General features: G+C 34.9%; 11 protein-coding genes across 11 annotated transcripts; 7 read left to right on the top strand and 4 right to left on the bottom strand.

Moving 5' to 3' along the window:
• Positions 1-506: 506 nt before the first annotated feature.
• On the top strand, positions 507-2,456 carry MET13 (methylenetetrahydrofolate reductase (NAD(P)H) MET13; the record flags this gene model as incomplete). The annotated part of the gene is made up of 1 exon (XM_003687390.1): positions 507-2,456. One exon carries the CDS (start codon positions 507-509, stop codon positions 2,454-2,456), a length of 1,950 nt encoding a protein of 649 aa, XP_003687438.1.
• Positions 2,457-2,721: 265 nt separating this feature from the next.
• On the bottom strand, positions 2,722-4,308 carry MCX1 (Mcx1p; the record flags this gene model as incomplete). The annotated part of the gene is made up of 1 exon (XM_003687391.1): positions 2,722-4,308. One exon carries the CDS (start codon positions 4,306-4,308, stop codon positions 2,722-2,724), a length of 1,587 nt encoding a protein of 528 aa, XP_003687439.1.
• A 446-nt stretch (positions 4,309-4,754) lies between these two features.
• Positions 4,755-5,696, top strand: SLX1 (endonuclease; the record flags this gene model as incomplete). Its single annotated transcript, XM_003687392.1, has 1 exon — positions 4,755-5,696. The coding sequence occupies one exon, from the start codon at positions 4,755-4,757 to the stop codon at positions 5,694-5,696; it is 942 nt and encodes a 313-aa protein (XP_003687440.1).
• A 160-nt stretch (positions 5,697-5,856) lies between these two features.
• Positions 5,857-7,752, bottom strand: MON1 (guanine nucleotide exchange factor MON1; the record flags this gene model as incomplete). Its single annotated transcript, XM_003687393.1, has 1 exon — positions 5,857-7,752. One exon carries the CDS (start codon positions 7,750-7,752, stop codon positions 5,857-5,859), a length of 1,896 nt encoding a protein of 631 aa, XP_003687441.1.
• Positions 7,753-7,995: 243 nt separating this feature from the next.
• Positions 7,996-8,454, bottom strand: GPG1 (Gpg1p; the record flags this gene model as incomplete). Its single annotated transcript, XM_003687394.1, has 1 exon — positions 7,996-8,454. The coding sequence occupies one exon, from the start codon at positions 8,452-8,454 to the stop codon at positions 7,996-7,998; it is 459 nt and encodes a 152-aa protein (XP_003687442.1).
• Positions 8,455-9,290: 836 nt separating this feature from the next.
• On the top strand, positions 9,291-10,133 carry TPHA0J01880 (uncharacterized protein; the record flags this gene model as incomplete). Its single annotated transcript, XM_003687395.1, has 1 exon — positions 9,291-10,133. One exon carries the CDS (start codon positions 9,291-9,293, stop codon positions 10,131-10,133), a length of 843 nt encoding a protein of 280 aa, XP_003687443.1.
• Positions 10,134-10,787: 654 nt separating this feature from the next.
• Positions 10,788-12,857, top strand: CDC20 (ubiquitin-protein transferase activating protein CDC20; the record flags this gene model as incomplete). Its single annotated transcript, XM_003687396.1, has 1 exon — positions 10,788-12,857. The coding sequence occupies one exon, from the start codon at positions 10,788-10,790 to the stop codon at positions 12,855-12,857; it is 2,070 nt and encodes a 689-aa protein (XP_003687444.1).
• Positions 12,858-13,353: 496 nt separating this feature from the next.
• On the top strand, positions 13,354-14,325 carry SNF4 (AMP-activated serine/threonine-protein kinase regulatory subunit SNF4; the record flags this gene model as incomplete). Its single annotated transcript, XM_003687397.1, has 1 exon — positions 13,354-14,325. The coding sequence occupies one exon, from the start codon at positions 13,354-13,356 to the stop codon at positions 14,323-14,325; it is 972 nt and encodes a 323-aa protein (XP_003687445.1).
• Positions 14,326-15,006: 681 nt separating this feature from the next.
• Positions 15,007-17,253, top strand: TPHA0J01910 (uncharacterized protein; the record flags this gene model as incomplete). The annotated part of the gene is made up of 1 exon (XM_003687398.1): positions 15,007-17,253. The coding sequence occupies one exon, from the start codon at positions 15,007-15,009 to the stop codon at positions 17,251-17,253; it is 2,247 nt and encodes a 748-aa protein (XP_003687446.1).
• A 138-nt stretch (positions 17,254-17,391) lies between these two features.
• Positions 17,392-18,399, bottom strand: SWC5 (Swc5p; the record flags this gene model as incomplete). Its single annotated transcript, XM_003687399.1, has 1 exon — positions 17,392-18,399. One exon carries the CDS (start codon positions 18,397-18,399, stop codon positions 17,392-17,394), a length of 1,008 nt encoding a protein of 335 aa, XP_003687447.1.
• A 458-nt stretch (positions 18,400-18,857) lies between these two features.
• Positions 18,858-20,852, top strand: SLD3 (Sld3p; the record flags this gene model as incomplete). Its single annotated transcript, XM_003687400.1, has 1 exon — positions 18,858-20,852. The coding sequence occupies one exon, from the start codon at positions 18,858-18,860 to the stop codon at positions 20,850-20,852; it is 1,995 nt and encodes a 664-aa protein (XP_003687448.1).
• Between the last annotated feature and the right edge of the window lie 104 nt (positions 20,853-20,956).

The following is a 20,956-nucleotide window of genomic DNA, read 5'->3' on the forward strand; positions in this document are numbered from 1 at the left end:
GCGTCGTAAACATCCCCCACCGCTTCCCCCCTCGTCCTCCGGGAAAACACGGAGTTCGTCAGGTCACGTGCGATTGACAGAGATCGTCAAGAAGTTTTGGAAGTGAACGCGCAAAAATCAGGGGAGTGGATTGACAAGGCCCGGGAGTTGCACGACTCATTTTAACTGGACTCATCACATCTCCCTCACTTCACACAGTGCGAATGCCGGGCATAACTGTGGCGGCCGCTAATGAATAAGGGATTTATTGATACCAATAAAATAAAAGTCCATGAGAAAAGGTCCGTAAGTGTGGACAATACACACACACACGCATTACGAACACCAATCGGTCTAATGGGTTCGTTCAAGTGGTTGGAAGCGCTTTTATATATTGATATATATATAAGTACCATAGTATTTCATCATACATTTGGAATGCTCGGCGGCAAGTCTGCTATTCCATTTATCCAGTTACCGCTAGTATCCCCTAATATCCCCTAATAAACAACTAAAATCCAACAACAATGCGAATCACTGAGAAACTGGTTCGCTCGAATGGAGATGAGTCGAACGGGAACGCAACAACTGCTGCGACGTTTTCCTTTGAATACTTTGTGCCCAGAACCACCCAAGGTGTTCATAACTTATATGACAGAATGGATCGTATGTACCAAGAGTCGTTACCCCAATTTATCGATGTCACTTGGAATGCAGGAGGCGTTAACAATAACTTGACTAACGAAATCGTCTTCACTGCCCAGTCTGTGTTGGGTCTGGAGACGTGCATGCATTTGACATGCACTAATATGGACATCACTACAATTGATAAGGCGTTGCAACAGGCCTACGAATCCGGCTGTCAAAATATCTTGGCGTTAAGGGGCGACCCTCCTTTGACCAATGTTGGTGATAGCGTTGGTAAGTCCGGTAACGGCGGCGTCGGTGGCGCTGACATCACCGACGGTAATGCTGACGCTGACACTGCCGCTTCCGGGGTCTTCCACTATGCTAAGGATCTGGTTGGCTATATTCGATTGAAATACGGCGATTATTTCGATATTGGTGTTGCAGGGTATCCAGAAGGTCATGAAGAAGAGAAAGACTCTCAATTGTTGACCAAGTTTCTTAAAGAGAAAATTGATTGTGGGGCTAACTTCATTGTCACTCAAATGTTCTACGATGTAGACAATTTTTTGAATTGGTGCAAACTGCTACGTGAGAATGGTATCAATGTGCCTATTATCCCAGGAGTGATGCCAATCTCGACGTATGCTGCATTCTTGAGAAGAGCGAGATGGTGCAAGATTAACATTCCTGATGAGTTCCTACGTAAATTAGAACCTGTCAAGGATGACGATGAGGCAGTAAGAGAAGTGGGCACTCAACTTCTTGTCGATATGTGTCGTAAGATTTTGGATAGTGGGTATGTCTCGCACTTGCATCTGTACACTATGAATTTGGAGAAAGCTCCGTTGATGATCTTGGATAAGCTCAACCTGTTACCGCATTTTGATCTCGACAAGCAGATCGACAGTCATATGACAAATACTGAGACTACCGCGTATTTTGATCAAAGGAATTCGAATACCAATGAAACAACCTTATCTATGTTACCTTGGAGAAAATCACTAAATCCAAAGAGGAAGAACGAAGAAGTCAGACCTATCTTTTGGCAAAAAAGACCTTACACTTACGTTGCCAGAACTTCAAAATGGGCGGTGGATGAATTTCCAAATGGTAGATTTGGTGATTCTTCCTCCCCAGCGTTCGGCGACTTGGATCTTTGTGGGTCCACTCTTATCAGACAATCACCAAAAAAATCATTTGAATTATGGTCAACTCCAAAAACTATGAATGATTTGGCACTGTTAGTTATATCTTACTTGAAAGGTGATATTAAATGTTTACCTTGGTCAGATATTCCGATTAGTAACGAAATTGATGTTATTTTTGATCATTTGATCGAATTGAATCAAAGAAATATCATCACAATTAATTCTCAACCACAAGTCAATGGTGTCAGATCCAACGTTAAAGATATAGGATGGGGTCCAAAAGATGGATACGTCTATCAAAAACAATATTTGGAGTTCCTATTACCAAAGGAAAAATTATCAATTTTGGAACAGGAATTGGAAAATAATGATATCTTGACTTTTTTTGCAATCGATTGTAATGGTAATTTATCCTCAAATCATCCAGATGGCTCTAAGGCAAACGCTGTCACATGGGGTATTTTCCCAGGTAGGGAGGTTCTCCAACCAACTATTGTGGAAAAGATCTCATTTATAGCTTGGAAAGAAGAATTTTATAGGATCTTGGAGGATTGGAGAAATATTTTCATTAATAATGAGAATGATGATAGTGTCGCGCTATTGAATCATTTGATTAACGACTATGTTCTAGTAAACATTGTCGATAATGATTATATTGATCCAGAAGATAAAATTTTTACTTTATTGAAAAGGATCTAATTTTTTAAAACAGTCAACCAAAGTTACTACTTTTGGTATCACATTATTCAACATATCACACTGGTATTCATATTGAATACTTTAAACTTATACTCATAACTGATAAACAAATTTTGCATCTCAACATGAACAAAAGAAATAAAGTCATATATTTATTAATATAAGCTTGTATATAGTTAAAAGTCTATACTCATTAATAAACGTATTTTAAACTATATGGTCTATAAATTGAACTTTCTTCGTTTGTATTATCTTGCTAATTAAATTAAAAACTTTTTCTATTGAGCTTTCGTTTTAATCGTTCAGCTAACTTTGCATCTTCTTTTTGAAGTCCTTCTAATAACAAATTAACTTCATCTTTGGTGTAAAATTTGGCTTCAACGTGGGTAGCCAATGAGTATTCAGTTTGTTGTAGTGATTTCACAGTATCTTCATTAACTAATACGTAGGCAATATCATTGTCTGGGCATTCATAATTCACATTTAACAATAATCTTTCCATTATACCTCTTAAACCTCTGGCACCAGTTCCTTCTTTTAAGGCAAAATCGGCCACTCTAGTCAAAGCTTTATCTGTTACATATAAGTCAACACCAAATTGTTTAAAAATGTAAATGTATTGATTCAACAAAGCATTTTTAGGTTCCTTTAAAATATGAAATAAATCTTTTTGATGAAGTGGTTGCAATGCAGTAACAATCGGCACTCTACCAACCAATTCTGGTATTATACCAAAACTTATCAAGTCGGCAGGAGAAGTAAGGTTTAGAGCTGGAATAGTCTTTCCATTGTCCAACGTTATTTCATCTATTTTATTGTTAGATATTTCTTTAACATCTTCAGAATTTTCTTCTGTAAGTTTTCTCTTTTCTGACTTAGGTTCACCTTTTTTAGTCTTGTTCTCTTGTTCTTTTTCAAGTTTCATATTTGATATTCTTGTAGATATATGTTTATCCAAGCCAACAAATGCTCCCATTATCATGAAAAGGATATTTGACGTATCCACAATGTAAGTTTCCTCCTTCTTCCCAACGGATTTATTATTTTTCTCATCAAATTTCACTTTAATTGGTCTTTTGGCTACTACCTCTACCTGATGACCTTCAATGATCTTCAATAAAGACTGTTGTACACCCTCTCCAGAAACATCTTTTGACATAATATTTTTTGATGATTTTGCAAGTTTATCAATCTCATCTAAAACAACAATACCTCTCTCAGCTTTTGCAACATCAAAATCAGCATCAACAAGTAACTTTTCTATACATTTTTCAACGTCATCACCAATATACCCTGCTTGTGTCAATTGGGTACAATCAGTAATGACAATTGGTACATCTAAGACTCTCGCCAACGTTGAAGCTAGTAACGTTTTACCTGAACCAGTAGGTCCTACAACCAAGACATTACTCTTACTTAATGTTAAATCATTATCTTCATTTGCTTTTGCAATTTCTAATTGTCTACGTAAATTTTTTATGCCAGCTAAAGATTCACTGGTTCCAGAGTATACTGGATCAGCGGGATCAACTTCCTTCTCTTTCAATTCTTTCTCAAGAAGCTCTAATTCAGCAGCTTTTTGTATTTTTTTCTGTTTATCATTGATTCTCAAATAATGGTTATATACTGCCACACTTAATACCTTTTTGCCAATTTCTTGACCTATAATATATTGATCCAAATATTCTTTCAATTGTCTTGGAGAAGGTATTTTCTTGGCATCTTTCGATGATTTTTCATTGCTTGCCAATTTTGAAGATGCAGAATATAGCTTACTATTAACACTAAACGACCTGATTAGAAAGATACCAGTTGGCGCTCTCGAAATAACCAATTGCTGAGACTTTAGCATCTTGAACCTTCCGCTAAAAATGATTTTGTTTTGTTCAATGGAAAAAAGATTAAAAAGATAGTGGTGAATCAATTAGCGAATTATTGAGATTACTCAAACATCTTCACAGTAGAGTGGTGATTACATTAACATTTTTAAAGTAATTCTTTATTTTATATTTAAATATATATATATATATATAACGCTAAACACCAATGCAGCTGTCCCATCAATCGGTCATCGCATTGCAACAACCTTGTAACATAAAAATTAATGGAAGTCTACAATTTATATAAATAACTCTTACAGAGTTATTAATTTGCTCATTTGAGAAGGTTGTTAGTTTGGATATGGGTAAGCGCAAATTAAGGATCCAATAGTTGTTGTTATATTGTGTTGGGTTTGTAAATATTTAAAGCAGAGGATTACTATATTTAATGTACAATAATATAATTAGTTGAGAAGCAATGAGCCAATCTCCATCGCCTAGTGATGATCAAATTGTGAGTTCACAAACTCGTAAACGTACATACCCGACTTTATACTGTTGTTATTTATTACAATCCATAGCCAAAAGGAGATCATTCTACATAGGTTCCACGCCTCACCCAGTACGTAGACTAAGACAGCATAATGGTATTCTGAGCAGAGGTGGTGCTTACAGGACCAAAAGGGATGGAACTAGACCATGGGAGATGATCGTGGTGGTTTATGGATTTCCTAACAAGATTGCAGCGTATCAATATGAACATGCTTGGCAGCATGCATATAGTACCCATTTCATAGCCAAGGATGAGAGAATTGTGTCTAATAAAACTGCAGGTCGAACTTTACATCATAAACTTGGAGTTATTAGGCAATTGATGAATAATGAATATTTCCAGCACATGAATCTTAATGTTCATTTTTTTAATTCAGATATCCTAGAGATGTGGGACGCAAATAAGTTTGATTTGACTATTACAGATTTGGAGGATGATCAAATTACTTTGTCCCAACAATCTCAAAATATTCCAAACGTTTTGGAAGCAGATGACATTATAAATATCAGTGATAAAAATTTACAGTTGGTGACAGAGTTTTATGATAAAATTATTCAAAAAGAAATGTATTCAAAAGATATCTATAAAGAAAAGTTAATTTACGGCAGCAGGACCTGTCAAATTTGTAGTAAGAAATACGATTATACATCTGAAGATGATGATTTAAAACCTTATATATTGTTCTGTCCAAACAAGGAGTGTGATTTTGAATCTCATTTGAGTTGTCTGTACGCTAAATGCATGTCTAGCTCTGACAATGAAGCAAGAATTATACCCATTTCTTGTCATTGCTCCAGCTGTAATATTAGTTTTAATTGGACAAAATATATAGAAATAGCCACTTTAATTAAATCCTTAGATAAATAAATTGTATAATAGTATAATTCGGTATCCCATTTGATTAATGATTTGGTTGGTTGTATTGTCCTGGCTTTTTCTTATTAACATTAAACTTCAAACTAAATATAAATTTCCTAAAAATATAAAATGACTTTGTCAAATAATCTAGAGGTAGACAGATAGATTTTTAAAATATAACACCATCCGTTACAAAGAGTTTGAGTTTATTATTGTTACACCATTTAGCAATATTTTTTGCACTTTTAAATATTACTTCTTTGTTATTGACCCCATTATTGCATAGCAAGTAAAGCTCAAACTTAGGTGTTACCCAAATCATGCCCATTACATTAATTTGCTCTTCTTTAACTAATCTATAGTCTGAAAACGAGTTTCCATTTGAATGAATGTCTGAGCCAAACATGTCTTGATCTTCTTTTTGTTCCCAGCTTATAAAATTTAATGTCGATTTATTCATCGGTGTGCCAGTTGCATCCCTGGCAATGCTAGAATAGAGTTGTTGATAAAATATTCTTAGCTTTGCATGGTACTGCTCCAAACTTTTAGTTGGATTAACTAAATTTTTTAAATAGTTGTTATAATTCGAAGTCGGTTGAATATATTGTACCTCAGAGTTGGATTTGTAAATGAAATGATGAACTAATGGTGCGGGTATGTCTGTCACTGAAAATCCATTAGAATATTTTATTTGACTCAATAGATTTTTACTCACCATGTCATTAATTAAATTAGTAGCTAGTTTCTTCATATCAAAAAACGCATCTTTTTGTGGAGATATTAATACTAAAGCTGGAACACGGTCATCGAATAAAGAATTCTGACAACTAAAATTACTCTTACTCTTCGTCGAGTCTTCGTTTGTAATAAAATTTATATAACAGTAAAGAAAACCTTTGGAGTTAAACTTAGGAAAACACATAGGAATCCATAATTCTTTGTTGCTATTGTCATCTATGTCCAATCGATTATTATCTCCTTTCGTTTTGAATCTATGGAATATTGAATAAAATAGTAACTGCAGATCAGTTGTATGTAAAGTATGTGATTTTGGTCTTAGTACAGAAATGAGCTTATTATTTGGATAAACTAGTAACCCATATAATAATATGCCTCTGGATAAATCTGATTCCTTTAATAAATGTTTTGACATTAGATCATGTATCTTGTTTCTAATGTTAGAATCCTTGAAAGGTAAACTCTCTAAAGCTCCCAAATGCACATCAGGATATAATTTATCGGTCAACAGTGAACATAGCTCGTTCAAGTTGGTGAAATCAGATGCCTCAAGGTAGTTCCTCAAGTCAAAATTTTCACGTTTATCAAATAATTTAACAATCTGTTTCTCAGTAAGTGAGGAAATCAAATAAGAATATAGGAAATCCAGTTGATCACTAATTTCTGATGTAGACTCCCCTTTTTTCGTGTAACCAACAAGTATAATTGGTGATTTGTTCAAAAAAACCAATGAGCCAGAATCGTATTTGATTGTTTGAATATCTTTATTATTATTTATCTTGAAAAAATCAACGATCGTATTTAAAATCCCCATCAATGAGATCAACTCCCTTTCCTTCCCCAGATATGAATAAATCAACTTACCAGCAGCAGTTAACATGAAGAAATTTTTCTGTATTTTATTCAATTTTGATTCAGTCCTTTCTTCATAAGATTGATAATTAACAAAAACCGAAGGTATTTCACTGCTTACAAACGATCTCTTAAAATTACTATTAACTGTATATGTTGAACTTATATCATCATGTAAATTTGCAAAGGATGGTTTCTTAATCCCTAAATTGTCCAAAAAACGAGTTCGAGTTGCATTACTTGCACTTGTAACAATAGAACCATTAATCGTATCTATGTCACGAATCCCTGAAGAATTATTTTCTTGTCGTAGCAACTGTTGTTGAAATAAGGTCTTCTCTAAATTAATTGAAGTTGTTGGCAGTGTAGATCTTGAAGTTGAGATAGTTAGATTATTCTCATTATTGTCCTTGATAGTATTCTTAGTGTTCGGAATTGCATTATCCAGGTAATCATCAGTTATATTCAAACTCATAATCCATTCATAGTACTTCCCAATGATCTACTTTGAATAGACTTTTCAGTTGTCGACTGCTGGTGTAATCAGTAATATAACGTTTTATGAGCTCTAAATGGCCAATTTTTATATGCGTGCACTGCTGCGGGAAAAGCATTTAAAGCAAGCAACTTGTTAATAACGAGCATTGATAGTATTTAATCCCCATAGAAAATGTATTAAGATAAAAAAGAATACATACATACATATATACGATGGTGCTCACCTGTGAGAACCCCTTCTTGGATATAATGAGTAGACGATGTCTGTCTTTTGTAGCTCTTCAGTCAATTGATTCAAATAATGAATCACCATCGAGGTTTCATCGTCTACTGGAGTTCCCGGTTCTTCAGGCAACACCACTAACCTGACCTGTCTTGCAGTGGTTGGTTTTGAATAATTGTAGTTATGCAGATTGTAGGACTCTTTACTCAATAACCTTGCCTGTTTTCGCAATTCGATGACTTCATTGAGAAGCACAATGAAGTCATCATTCGAGTTAGCAGCACGCATCTCCGATGACGCAGTCGAGTTCTTCAAAGAGACCAACCTATTGTTCAAGAAATGTAATTCATCTATGAGTCTAAGCAATCGACTCGATTTATTGAAATCGTCGATGATTGTTGAGAATTCGTTGCGTGCAGAGGTCACAGAACCAAAATAGACTACGGAGCGTTGCATTGTAAAATAAGAGTGTAAATGGATTAATATATGTGGGCAGATATTCAAGAAAGACGGAGTCTTAACCGATGGAAGTCGTAGTGCTATGAAGTGAGATGCACTATGTTTATATAGGAGTCAATCGATTAGAGTTATGCAGAAATGCCATCGTTACTGCTTAGAGCAACCAACCACCCCTGAAAAACATGTGACAGCATAACGAAGTATGATGCGGTGGGTTCAGGGTAGGGTCCCGCGAATACTGGAACAATGTGAAGTTATGTCGAGCACATCTAGTACATCTAGTACATCTAGTACATCTAGTACATCTAGTACATCGACTACATCCAAAGGTCTACACAGTGCAACGGTTAACAGGAACTAACAGTTGTTTCTCATCAAATACACAACTCCATGGCAGGATCTAATCGTTCCTCAGCTCCCGTCCCGACTCGTTGCAACCACATCGCACCCATCGCACACGGCCTTTATCCTTCTTACTCATCTCTTGCCAACCGTTGGTATTACTCATCTCTGGAACAGCTACGTTTGGTCTTTCTGGTTGCTTGTGGGTTGATTCAGAGCCAGGGCCCAAAAGAAACGACCGTGGCGGCGGTGAAAAATTTTCTGGTTTCGAACAGAACAGCAATACGAACTCGATGAGTCAACTAACACAATGAGAAAAGAAAAGTTGTGAAGTTGGACAAAGGTATATAAAGGGACGGATATTCTGGATCTGGAGGTTCTGGCAACAGGTGTAGGTTTGTTGGTGCTTTTTGTTGTTGCGGGGAGAGGAGAGCAGCAAGTAACCAGAATAATGAACATAATAATATAATACACATACATACCCTGCGACAATGACTGGTTTCACAATGACATACGACACGCTGATAGAACAATACAATACAATGGTAAGCAATAGAGACAAGCAAAACAATGCGGTCTCGCCTGAGAACCAAGAGGTTCTCAACAAGGTTTTCAACGAACTGATTCTTTCCTTAGAGGCTCCGCTTCTTGAGTTCGTTGATATTTTGTTGGAGAATGTGATGTACCCTACTGGGGGTGCTGGCCATGGACAGGCTTCGGACAGAAAAAAGTCTTTCGATGAGTCTGTGTATCTCTTGGGCAACGGTGTTTTCCTGGAGATCATCCATTTGAGGAATCTCACAACAAAACTTATCGCCAACGCTAGAAGTTACGATGGTAGTAAAGCGGGGTTTGACAGAGTGCAATACATCCCTAAGAATCTCAAATATCTGCAGAATTTACATATCTTGCTGATTTTTGTGCTGCAAAGACTGAGTGAGATGATGGAAAATTCCAGCTTCTCTCAAAAATACTATAAGAAGATCATTGTCAACTCTATCGAGGATTTCAAGATGAACTTCCAAATATTCAAGCTTTTGGATAAGGTCCTAGTGAACTTGTTCAACATGGCTTTGCAGACAGGGGACTCCGATTCGAAGATCTTCACCATCACAGACGACATCATGGACGACATCAAGCGCTTCACAGACTTCAACAAAAACTGGTATATCGACCTGATGACACACTCTAACGCATTCGAGGCATTTATGAGCAAACAGAGTATCTATCTTCCTGAAAGCGAACTAGGGAAGATCGTCGTAGAACCTAAATTCCAGAACTTCCTCTCAGCAAGAAAGGTAAAACTAAACATCTCAACAAGAAAGGTATTTTAATAAATAATCCATAAATAGATTTAGGTAACAGTTATAAGCACACAGCAAACCAAATATCACATTGCATAATCCACCTATATTGAATCTCACTGTCCGACTTTGCGTTTATGCAAGAGTGGGAAAGCGTCCACAGCGTCACTAAAGCCCGATTTGTGTCGCGACCTCATTTTGTGTCGCCACCATTCAGTGCATATATATATATTTTTCAGTGAAATTACCCGAATAGGAAAAAATTTAAACACAAAATTTAAAATTTCACTCATCAATTTGCCGAATTAGGAAAAACAATAACAATTAATTCGAAAGTTTCAATGGAACAAAACAAAATCTTTTGAGTTCGACATTTGGTTTTGGTTCATTTACCACTTGAGACTGTCAGTTGTGAGCCCAATTGCAAGCTACAGTAGCACTATTGCACTTGTGAACTGGGAGGGAGGGATGGCAACGGCAAGGGAGACATTACAGTCCCGATGTCTTATCGAACCGGTTCTAAATCGTTGCGATCTCTATATCAATTTTGGAACCTTTTTATCTGATGTTAATCTCTTGAACTGCTAGATAAAAGACAAGAAACACTTCATAGTTATCTCATTGTGATCCAATTACATAAGAGGCTCCAAGGAAACAGTCTGGAAAGAGTTGTGGCAAGTAAAAATGGAGTTGTCTAATTCTGAGAAATTGGCTTTTACTGCTAACAGATCTGTTCTGTCTTTGACCTCGCCAACAAAACTGAACATAATTACAGGTAATGGTGCGAACAAAAGCCAAGGTTTGAAGAGAAACTCATTGAGAAGGACTACCTCATTGAACATCAGAGGATCAAGTGCTGTGAACAGTGTAGTGAAGCCAGACTTCAATGTGCCGTTTAGAAGACAAAAAATAAGTTCCCACAAACTACCTTTGCTGAATAGAAGTTCTTCCTTCTTTAAGGAACGTTCTGGCATTGAGCATTCAAACAAAACGGATTCTATGGGTGATAACGCCATGAAAGACAGTGCAGGCTCAAATTTGATGAATAAATCAACAGGAACAACTCCATTTGAGAGGCCTTCGTTGACAAGGACATCATCAAATATAGTTTTTTCACTGAATAGACCTGCGTTAACAAAGCAAGAATCGATAGACGACCTTAATGATCCGTATTTCTACCAAACCGATAGGTTTATTCCATTGATGAAATCAAATTCTCAGAATAAGATAGATCCAATAGCAGGAAACGATGATCTACCTCCTCCTAATGCATCTCCAAAGGCTCATCTAAAAGCTCAAACAAAGATTGCCTTTAAAGAAACCGTAGCTGAGGCTTGCGGTTTTGGCGCAAAGCAAAGAATTCTTCAATACATGCCCAAAGCTCCGGTGTCATCGTTAACTAGAAAATCTTATAGTTTACAAAATAGAACCCATTATTCTTACTCGTCATTTACTAGTTCTTCGCAATCGAATACAAAATCTCACAAGGATTTAATGAGATTGAGGAAAATAAATACAAATCCTGAAAAAATCTTGGATGCTCCTGGGTTCATAGACGATTTCTACTTAAATTTATTAACGTGGTCAAAAAAGAATATTTTAGCTATTGCATTGAGTAACACTTTATATTTATGGAATGGTAATTCCGGGGATGTTTCATTACTTGTCGAGTACGACGCTACAAATATAACTAGCATAACATGGTCTGACGATCAATGTCACTTATCGATTGGTAAAGATGATGGTAATACCGAAATTTGGGATACTGAAACTTCAACCTTAGTGAGAACAATGAGATCTAATCTTGGTGTTCGTATTGGATCTCAGTCGTGGTTGAACACATTACTGGCTACAGGATCCAGAAGTGGGGAAATTCAAATTAATGATGTTAGAATAAAAAATCATGTAGTTTCCACATGGGAAGAGCATTCAGGAGAAGTTTGTGGATTAGAATATAAAAGCGATGGATTACAATTAGCATCTGGCGGCAACGATAATGCAGTCATCATCTGGGACACAAGGACCTCTATGCCCCAATTCATTAAACATAACCATAATGCTGCCGTTAAGGCAATAAAATGGAGTCCCAACATAGCCAACCTTCTGGCTACAGGTGGTGGTCAATCAGATCAATATGTTCATTTTTGGAACACTACTACAGGGAACAAAACAGGGTCAATAAACACTGGCTCCCAAGTAAGTTCATTGCACTGGGGCCAAAGTTACAACAGCAGTTATGCTTCGCCATATCAATCATCTAACATACATAATGATATAAAGAGTGACTGTTATAAATTCAACAATACTTTGAATAGAGAAATTGTAACAACAGGAGGAAACCCAGGCAACGCTATCTCAGTATTTAACTTTGATACTAAATATAAGGTTGCCGAAATTGAGAACGCTCATGAATCTAGAATTTGTTGTTCACAATTATCTCCAGATGGCACAACATTAGCAACAGTTGGTGGTGATGAAAATTTGAAGTTTTATAAGATATTTGATTCTAAAAGGAAAAATATTAGAAGAAACAAGAGTGTTGTTGATACTGAAGATATATTAGGTTTATTTACTCATAATAATGATGAAAATAACAACCATACTCAAGATCACGAAAATACAAACCTAAACAACGCAAATAACGATACAGACAAGAACATTGATAATGACCAAGAAGTCGATTACGAAGATGATACAAATCTACGAACCACCAGAGTAACTTCAAGAAAGACAACTGATTATTTAATAAGATAATGAGTTAGTATGCATACATAAGTATACAGACATAAACATAGATATATATATATATGTCTCTGGACATTACATATTCAAATTAACATCCAAATAAAGCATATATATACGTCCCAAACTCTATTTACTGTCACTTCATGTCCCTCCCACCACATCGTAATAAATGATTTGTAGGGTTGTACCGTCGTTTTTACGAGGTCAGCTGATCCCGAATTTGGAATATTTTGGAAGAAAGCGATAATGGTAACCTCTTCAAAACTAGAATACCAATTACAATTAAATTAACATTGAGATGGTTATAACAATTAAAAGGTTGTAATTGTATATGTGGTTTTTTGATAATGAACGTATTTCTATTGAGTTTACGACCGTTTGTTTTTGGTTTGTTCGTTGTCTGTTTTTTCTTTGGGGAATGGGGAGTATCGTGAAATAGAAATTAGTTGGATAACAGAAGGGATAATTTTTGGGAACTTTTTTCTAATATAGTACACTTCCAATCATGCATAATAATGTCAATGGGTCTTCCGTCGACGTCGAACAAGAACTAGCATTGAATGCTATAAGGCAAGTTTTAAAATCAAAGACTTCATATGATGTTTTACCAGTTTCATTTAGATTGATTGTTTTAGATACTTCTTTACTGGTTAAGAAAGCTTTGAATGTTCTATTACAGAATAGTATTGTTAGTGCTCCATTGTGGGATGCTACAACATCTAGGTTTGCTGGTTTATTGACTTCTGACGATTTTATCAATGTCATCCAATATTGTTTTTCCAACCCAGATAAATTCGATTTAGTTGAGAAATTACAATTGAATAGATTGAGAGATATCGAGAGGGCCATAGGTGCAAAACCTTTGGAAACTACATCGATTCATCCATCAAGCTCTTTATATGAGGCATGTACAGTCATGCTGCGCTCGAAATCAAGAAGAGTCCCATTGATTGATAAAGATGAAGAGACTCATAGAGAAATTGTCGTTTCTGTTCTTACACAATATAGATTATTAAAGTTTATTGCATTAAACTGTCGAGAAACTCATTTTTTGAAAAAACCAATTTCTGAGTTAAACATTATATCCAACTCTACAGTAAGAAGTTGCAGCATGACCACTCCAGTGATTGATGTCATTCAATTATTATCAGAAGGAAATATATCATCCGTTCCGATCGTTAACGAAAATGGTGTTTTAGTCAACGTCTATGAGGCTGTCGATGTGCTTGGTTTGATTAAAGGTGGTATATACAACGATCTCTCATTGAGTGTCGGAGAAGCACTAATGAGAAGATCTGATGATTTTGAAGGTGTCTATACATGTACTGAAAATGAAAAATTGTCTACTTTACTAGATACAATCAGAAAATCAAGTGTCCACAGATTCTTTGTTGTAAATGAATCCGGTCAGTTAGTCGGAGTCTTATCATTAGGTGACCTTTTAAGATATATACTAGTTGGTTCTAAAAAAGAATAATTCCTGCACATAAAATAAAACAAACAACATATATAATGTATATAACAAATTGTAAAAAGGAAATAACGAAAATATACATACAGATGAAGAAATCAAGACATATAGATAAAAGCACATATATAACTAATGTTCAGTAAGCGTCAAATTCATCATTTGCATTCATTATCTACGGCAGTAAAAGTAAGATATTAAAGATTCACTAAATTTATTATAGATCTTGACCACCACTCCCCATTATCAGCCATTGCATTCACCATGTAACTGTTCAAATATATCAACTATTCATGCATTTTATATTCGATAATCATATCTTTAACCATTAAATAAGGTATAATCACTGTTATCAGTGATAAGGTTTTTTTTTCAGAAATCAATATTTTTTTTCCAATCTAAAAACAAGTTTTAGAATATTATTAGTAATGCAAACGTATCATTAATTGATGACTGGCTTATAAGGAAAGAACTTATAAATAATCAATCTATATGAATCACTAGCTTGTAAAACTTCATTAATAACCAATGCATCAAATTGAGCGTAAGTGAGAGCGAAATTATTGTTAATTTAAGTAGTGAACTATCTTATAGATAATAAGGATACCATATAGTCGATCACATTAAGTTGCAAGTAAAGTTGCAAATAAGGTTGCAACTAGGTATAGAAGATAACATTGAAAACAAACTATGAGTTTAGGTGAAGAAGATGTCGGTAGTATGTCACGTAATGACATTTCATTGTCACCGGTCTCAAACATAAACGCTCAACCTTGGAAAGAGAAACAAGAATTAAGGCAAATAACATTAAGAGGTACTGTGGCCGGTTTAACAATAGGTACGTTGGTACTTATATCTAATTTCCAATTTGGACTTCAGACGGGATGGGTATCCATGATGTCTTTACCTTCTGCTCTTTTAGCATGTGCATTCTTTAAACAAATTTGGCCAACATTCTTCCCAGAAGATGCTGAGTTTACAGATGTAGAGACAGTTTACGTTCAAAGTATGGCTGTTGCTGTTGGAACTGGGCCGCTTGCATATGGATTTATTGGTGTTATTCCAGCTATAGAGAAATTCATGACTAGAGAAGAGATGAATTTTACAAGAGAAGAGTTTGAATCATTCACATTGATCCAGTTGCTTTTTTGGTCATGTTCTCTTGCTTTCTTTGGGATATTTTTTGCTGTACCACTGAGAAGACAAGTAATCATAAGAGAAAAACTACCATTCCCAAGTGGCAGTGCAACGGCGGTCTTGATTTCAATTTTGACTGGTTCTAGGTTGATGCAGGAAATTACTAAAAAAGAGCTAATACGAATTAGAGATCGTAGATTAGAAGACTGTCCAGAAGTGCTTCAGCCAGCAAGTGAAGAGGAATCAATGGGCCTTTTAATGTCACAAGATAAAGATAACCATTCAGAAGGTAACTGTACACAATATGTAACAGAAGGTCATGGTGACATATCTCAAAGGATGGTGCTGCCATCAAATAAACAAAATTCTGCATATTCAAAGAACATGGAAATATTAGTTAAAACTTTTAGCGTTTCTGCTTTATATACACTTGTCTCATATTTTGTTCCTAAAATAAAGGAAATTAAAATATTTGGGAGACATGCCTCAGATAAATATGATTGGAATTTACAACCATCGCCTGCTTATATAGGCCAGGGAATAATCATGGGTTTAAGGACAGTCACTTCGATGCTCTTTGGAAGCATTCTTGGGTGGGGTGTACTTGCTTGCCTTGCATACAAGAGAAAATGGATTCAACCTGATGTCGATCCTGACGATTGGCAAAATGGACTACATGGTTGGCTAATATGGATTTCACTATCTATAATGATTGCAGATAGTCTAGTTGGTTTGATTATTTTAATAGTTAAAAACATTGTTGAATTTATATCATTTGATAATAGGCTAGATGTCTTATCTGACGCTTGGGACGATACCTTTCAGTCAATGTTATTGGAGGAAGAGCATATAATCAATCAGAATGGATCTGATCCTTCATCAAGTCTACAAAACTCTGTTAAATTAGTTTCAGCCACTATTGAAAATGAAGTAGGTTCAAAATATCTAATCAACTCGGTGACTGTTATCAGCGGTTTAATAGTTTCATCTATAATATGCATAGTGGTCATTGTCTATCTATTTGGTGTCGATATCATTCCCATATATGCAATGACGACTGCCTTATTATTAGCATTAGTATTATCAGTACTCGGTATAAGAGCTCTGGGTGAAACAGATTTAAATCCAGTTAGTGGTATAGGGAAATTGTCACAATTAATATTTGCATTAATTATTCCTAGTAGTCATTCAGGTGCGGTACTTCTCAATGTTGTAGCTGGTGGTGTAGCAGAAGCAGGTGCACAACAAGCTGGAGATTTGATGCAAGATTTGAAAACTGGTCATTTACTTGGTGCTTCACCCAAAGCTCAATTTTATGCTCAAATTATAGGAGCGACTTGGTCAATATTCATGTCAAGTATAATGTACAAAATTTACAATATTGTTTATGAACTGCCAAATAATCAATTTAGAATCCCAACAGCACTGGTATGGATAGATTGTGCTAGGTTAATAACAGGACAAGGTTTACCTCCTATGGCCTTAGAGTGTTCGATAATATTTGGGTGCATATTTTCCATTTTATCATTAATTAGGAACTGTGAGTTTGGAAACAGTTCTAAGTTTAGAAAATGGATACCTTCTGGTATTGCCGTTGGAGTTGGTATGTACAACGCACCTAGTTTTACTATTGCCAGATTTATTGGCGGTGTGTTTTCGCATTATTGGCTAAAAGGTCGTAAAGGAAGCTTCACTGCTAAAACTTGCATGATTGTATTTAGTTCTGGTTTAATTTTAGGGGAAGGAATCTTAAGTATTATGAATATGATTTTTACACAATTTAAGGTTCCTCATTTATAGGTTATAGTTAGTTAAATAGAGGAATATAATGTGATCGAATAAATGAATTTATATATTCTGTATAATATTACAACGATTTATTCAAAAAGTGAAATGCATCAAGCAGTCTTAGTTAATAAACAGGTTCCCAGAGTTTAACTATTTGGAATCTTCAAATTGCTGTGCAAGCTGCTTTTTTCTGAATTCTTTATATTTTTCGTTATCCTTTACTTCAACACGATTTAAGAAATCTTGCTTTGCCAAATAACCATCTTTGTTATGCAAAGAAAGTTCTGCATTGATACCTTCTTTATCGACATATGTAACCCAATCCAATTTAGATTTCTCTAAAGTGGTCAAGTTAGGTTTCAATGAACCTGCTATTATTAGTTCTAAAATGGGTGGTCTTCTTAATGGACGCCTTAAGTTAAGTTTAAGTCCTTCTTTGTCTTTATGATCTACCTCTGTATTATTCTCAGTTTTTTCTTTTATCTCATCTTTATTGTTTTGTGCAGATTTCTCCCTTTGAAACTTCAAATTGTTTAGATATTCTTTAGCCTCAGCACTCGATTTCAAAACTTGTTTCTTCTCGTTTACAACTTGGTCTGCAAATTTATACGATCTTTCTATCCATATCATCTCCTCTCCCAACAATTCAGAAGTTGAATCAGTTATATCTGGGTTCTCTGATATGACAGACTTTGATGATAAAGTTGTATTCAGTCTCTCTTTACTGAGATTTTGCAATTCTTCCCAAATATCGTTCGTCTTTGCAGATAGACCTTCCACTTGAAGATGGTGATATTTATATTTCTTTCTTGCCTCTTCCTCTAACTTAGCTGCATGTCTAGTCCTAATCAAACCACCAGTTTCACTAACAATAGAAGAATAATTCATTTTGTCACTTTCTTCGTAGTCATTTTCATTTTCTTCATCACTTTCACTATCGTTGATTTCTCCAACATTACCATCAGTGATATTATCGACAGTACTTACTTTGTTTGGATCATAATCCTCGTCTTCTTCTTCATTATATTCATCATTAAGGTCGGAATCGTCTACCACTTTGTTCTTCAAATCATATGCCATATTTTGTTTCACAGTATATTTATCTCTATATCTATTTATATCAAATATGAAATATAGCAATACAATATATCTACACATTAAGAGGGTAAAACAGTACAAACGTGGGCAATGAAACGACAAAGTTTATAAGTTTTAATAATTTCTACCTTTTTATATCTCTATGTTGACCTCTAAAAGTAGTATCTCAACTTTCAATATCAAAAAATGGAAACAGCGGCATCTGCTAACTTTAAACGTTAGAAGAATAAAACTAAAAGGTTAATTTGAAGTGTTTAAACATCTAGACTTAGTTACATTAACTGTTTTTTAGTTGACCAGAAAAGCAGTGTTTCAATTATTTTTCTTGTGGTGGATTTGTTGGAATAATCGTAAAGTTATACTTTGATAAGAAGAAAGCAATATTTTGTTCAATAAAACAAGATAATTGAAGTCATCCTGATAGTAAACAGGTTTGAGATATATACTTTAAGTTTTTTTACAGGTATAAGAGGTTCACGATTGATAGAAGTTATGCTCTTGGTTGTTTGAGTGAAAATATGGAAAATTTAGAACTGCTTACATCATTTCAGACACTCCCAAAGAATGTGGTTGTCCATACTTCTGACTACAGTATCCTTATATCTACTGGGTTACCTATAGCTTTCCAAGATAAACTGGCATCATTTGGAAGTTCATGGAAGCATCTATGTAAATATGGAAATGACGATGTGATCATATTGGAAAGATATGGTAGCAACTATTGGATATCATATCCAACTTCAATTCGTGATATAGACGAAATACCAAAGCCATTAGCAGAACTTGACAAGGAACCAAACACAGAGAGACCTAGCAAAATAATCGAATTTTATAAACAGGAATTTTTAAAGATATTAGAAGAAATGGATATTGACAAGACCCAGGCTCCAGTAGTAGGGAATTTGAAGTTGAATATGTTACCTCCAGATACAACAATAGAAAATATTGCTCCTACTACTTACGATCCAAAAGCATATCTAGAAATTAAATATAACGAAAGCTTATTTTCTACAAATAATCCTCTGGTGTATTTTGTGAAGTCATCATTAAGTAGGCTACGAAGCATGTGCAAGACGACAGACAAGGTTGAATATTTGACGTTATATAAAGATAACATTTTGGAGTTCTTCTTGGATATTGATTCATTTAATAAGAAACATCAAGGTAATAAACTCATTGCTATTCCTTCAGAAAAAGATACAACAGAGAAGAACAGAAGGTTGTATTTACAGCAATTGAATGTGAATCTAGAAGAAGAAGAGATGGTTATTAAAAATGATATAGGAATGTTATTGAAACTTCGAGAAATTAAATTACAAATCATTCTTATATTGGAATTGATTATTATCAATGATTTAGATTCCAAATTTGTAGAATTTGACAAAGAATATGCCAATCGGTTAAAGAAAAGGTCGTTAAATTTAACCAAGCCTAGTGTATTTAAGAGTAGAAGAAGAGTGAAAATAAAATTAAATGAAGATAAGAACACTACTGAATTAGATAATAAAAAGAATAAATCTGATTTTATTGAGCAATTAGATTTATATCTAGATAATTTGAATATTCTAGATATTTTATTGGCAAGCGAGCCAGAAATGATGGATAATGAAAACTTAAGAAAGATCCAAGAACAAAAACTAAATTTAATGAATAAGACAAAAGAGGCTTCTTCAGTCGGATTTATTAATTATATATTAATCCCATTTTATAATAAAAGGGTACCGAACGCAATAAAGTTCATTGCAAGTAAATTAAAAGCTCCAAGTTTGAAATCTAGAGAGAACTTTGGAAAATCGTCATCAAAAAACTCTCTATCAGACTTACAATTTGATATGAAAAATTTCGAAAATGGTATCGGTAGTTCTCAAAGCTCTTCCAGATATAGTTCAACACCTTCGTCACCTAAAATTAAGATGCCACCTTTCTTGAAAAGGACATCAACAATTCAGAAGGCTCCCAATTTCATTATTGAGCACTCTAGTTCTAATTTATCAGAATTTTTGGAGTCAAAACAGTCATTTAGTAAGCCAGCTTCACTCAGTAGAACAAATTCCGATTTGAGTATGCTTCAAAAAAGACAATTATCGGTGACCGAATTAGCAACTTCTTCGCAGGTGATATCGACGACATCACTTGTAGTAAGTGAGCTTCCAGGAAATGCACTTAAACGGTCTTATAACGATGCACGTAAACAGAAATCATTCCGCAGAGTCGGTAAAATGAAATCCACCACTACACTTGCTGAAATGGTTAATGAAAGACCCAGAGGTGATAGAAATTCCGAGGAAATGGTTCAAGTCACAGCAACTCCATTAACCAAAAGAAGAGAAGCCCTTAAGAGTGATATATTGAATAATATTATAGAATCACCTGTTATTGCAGAAACATCACTCTCTGAAGGTAAAATTATACAAGACTCACCATATAGTTCTACGCAAGAATTAGCAACCAAGGTGCATTCCCCTAATGTTAGGAAGAAAGTCAAAAGACGGCTATTTGCACCTTCGACATAATCATATATATAGATAATAATATGTTCAAGTCATCACTTAAGATTCATTGGATATGTACACTCATATTTTTGGGATTTTCTAAGGATGTTATTTAAAGTATCATT

This window comes from Tetrapisispora phaffii, chromosome 10 (genome assembly GCF_000236905.1).
Source record: "Tetrapisispora phaffii CBS 4417 chromosome 10, complete genome".
Lineage (NCBI taxonomy): Eukaryota > Fungi > Ascomycota > Saccharomycetes > Saccharomycetales > Saccharomycetaceae > Tetrapisispora > Tetrapisispora phaffii.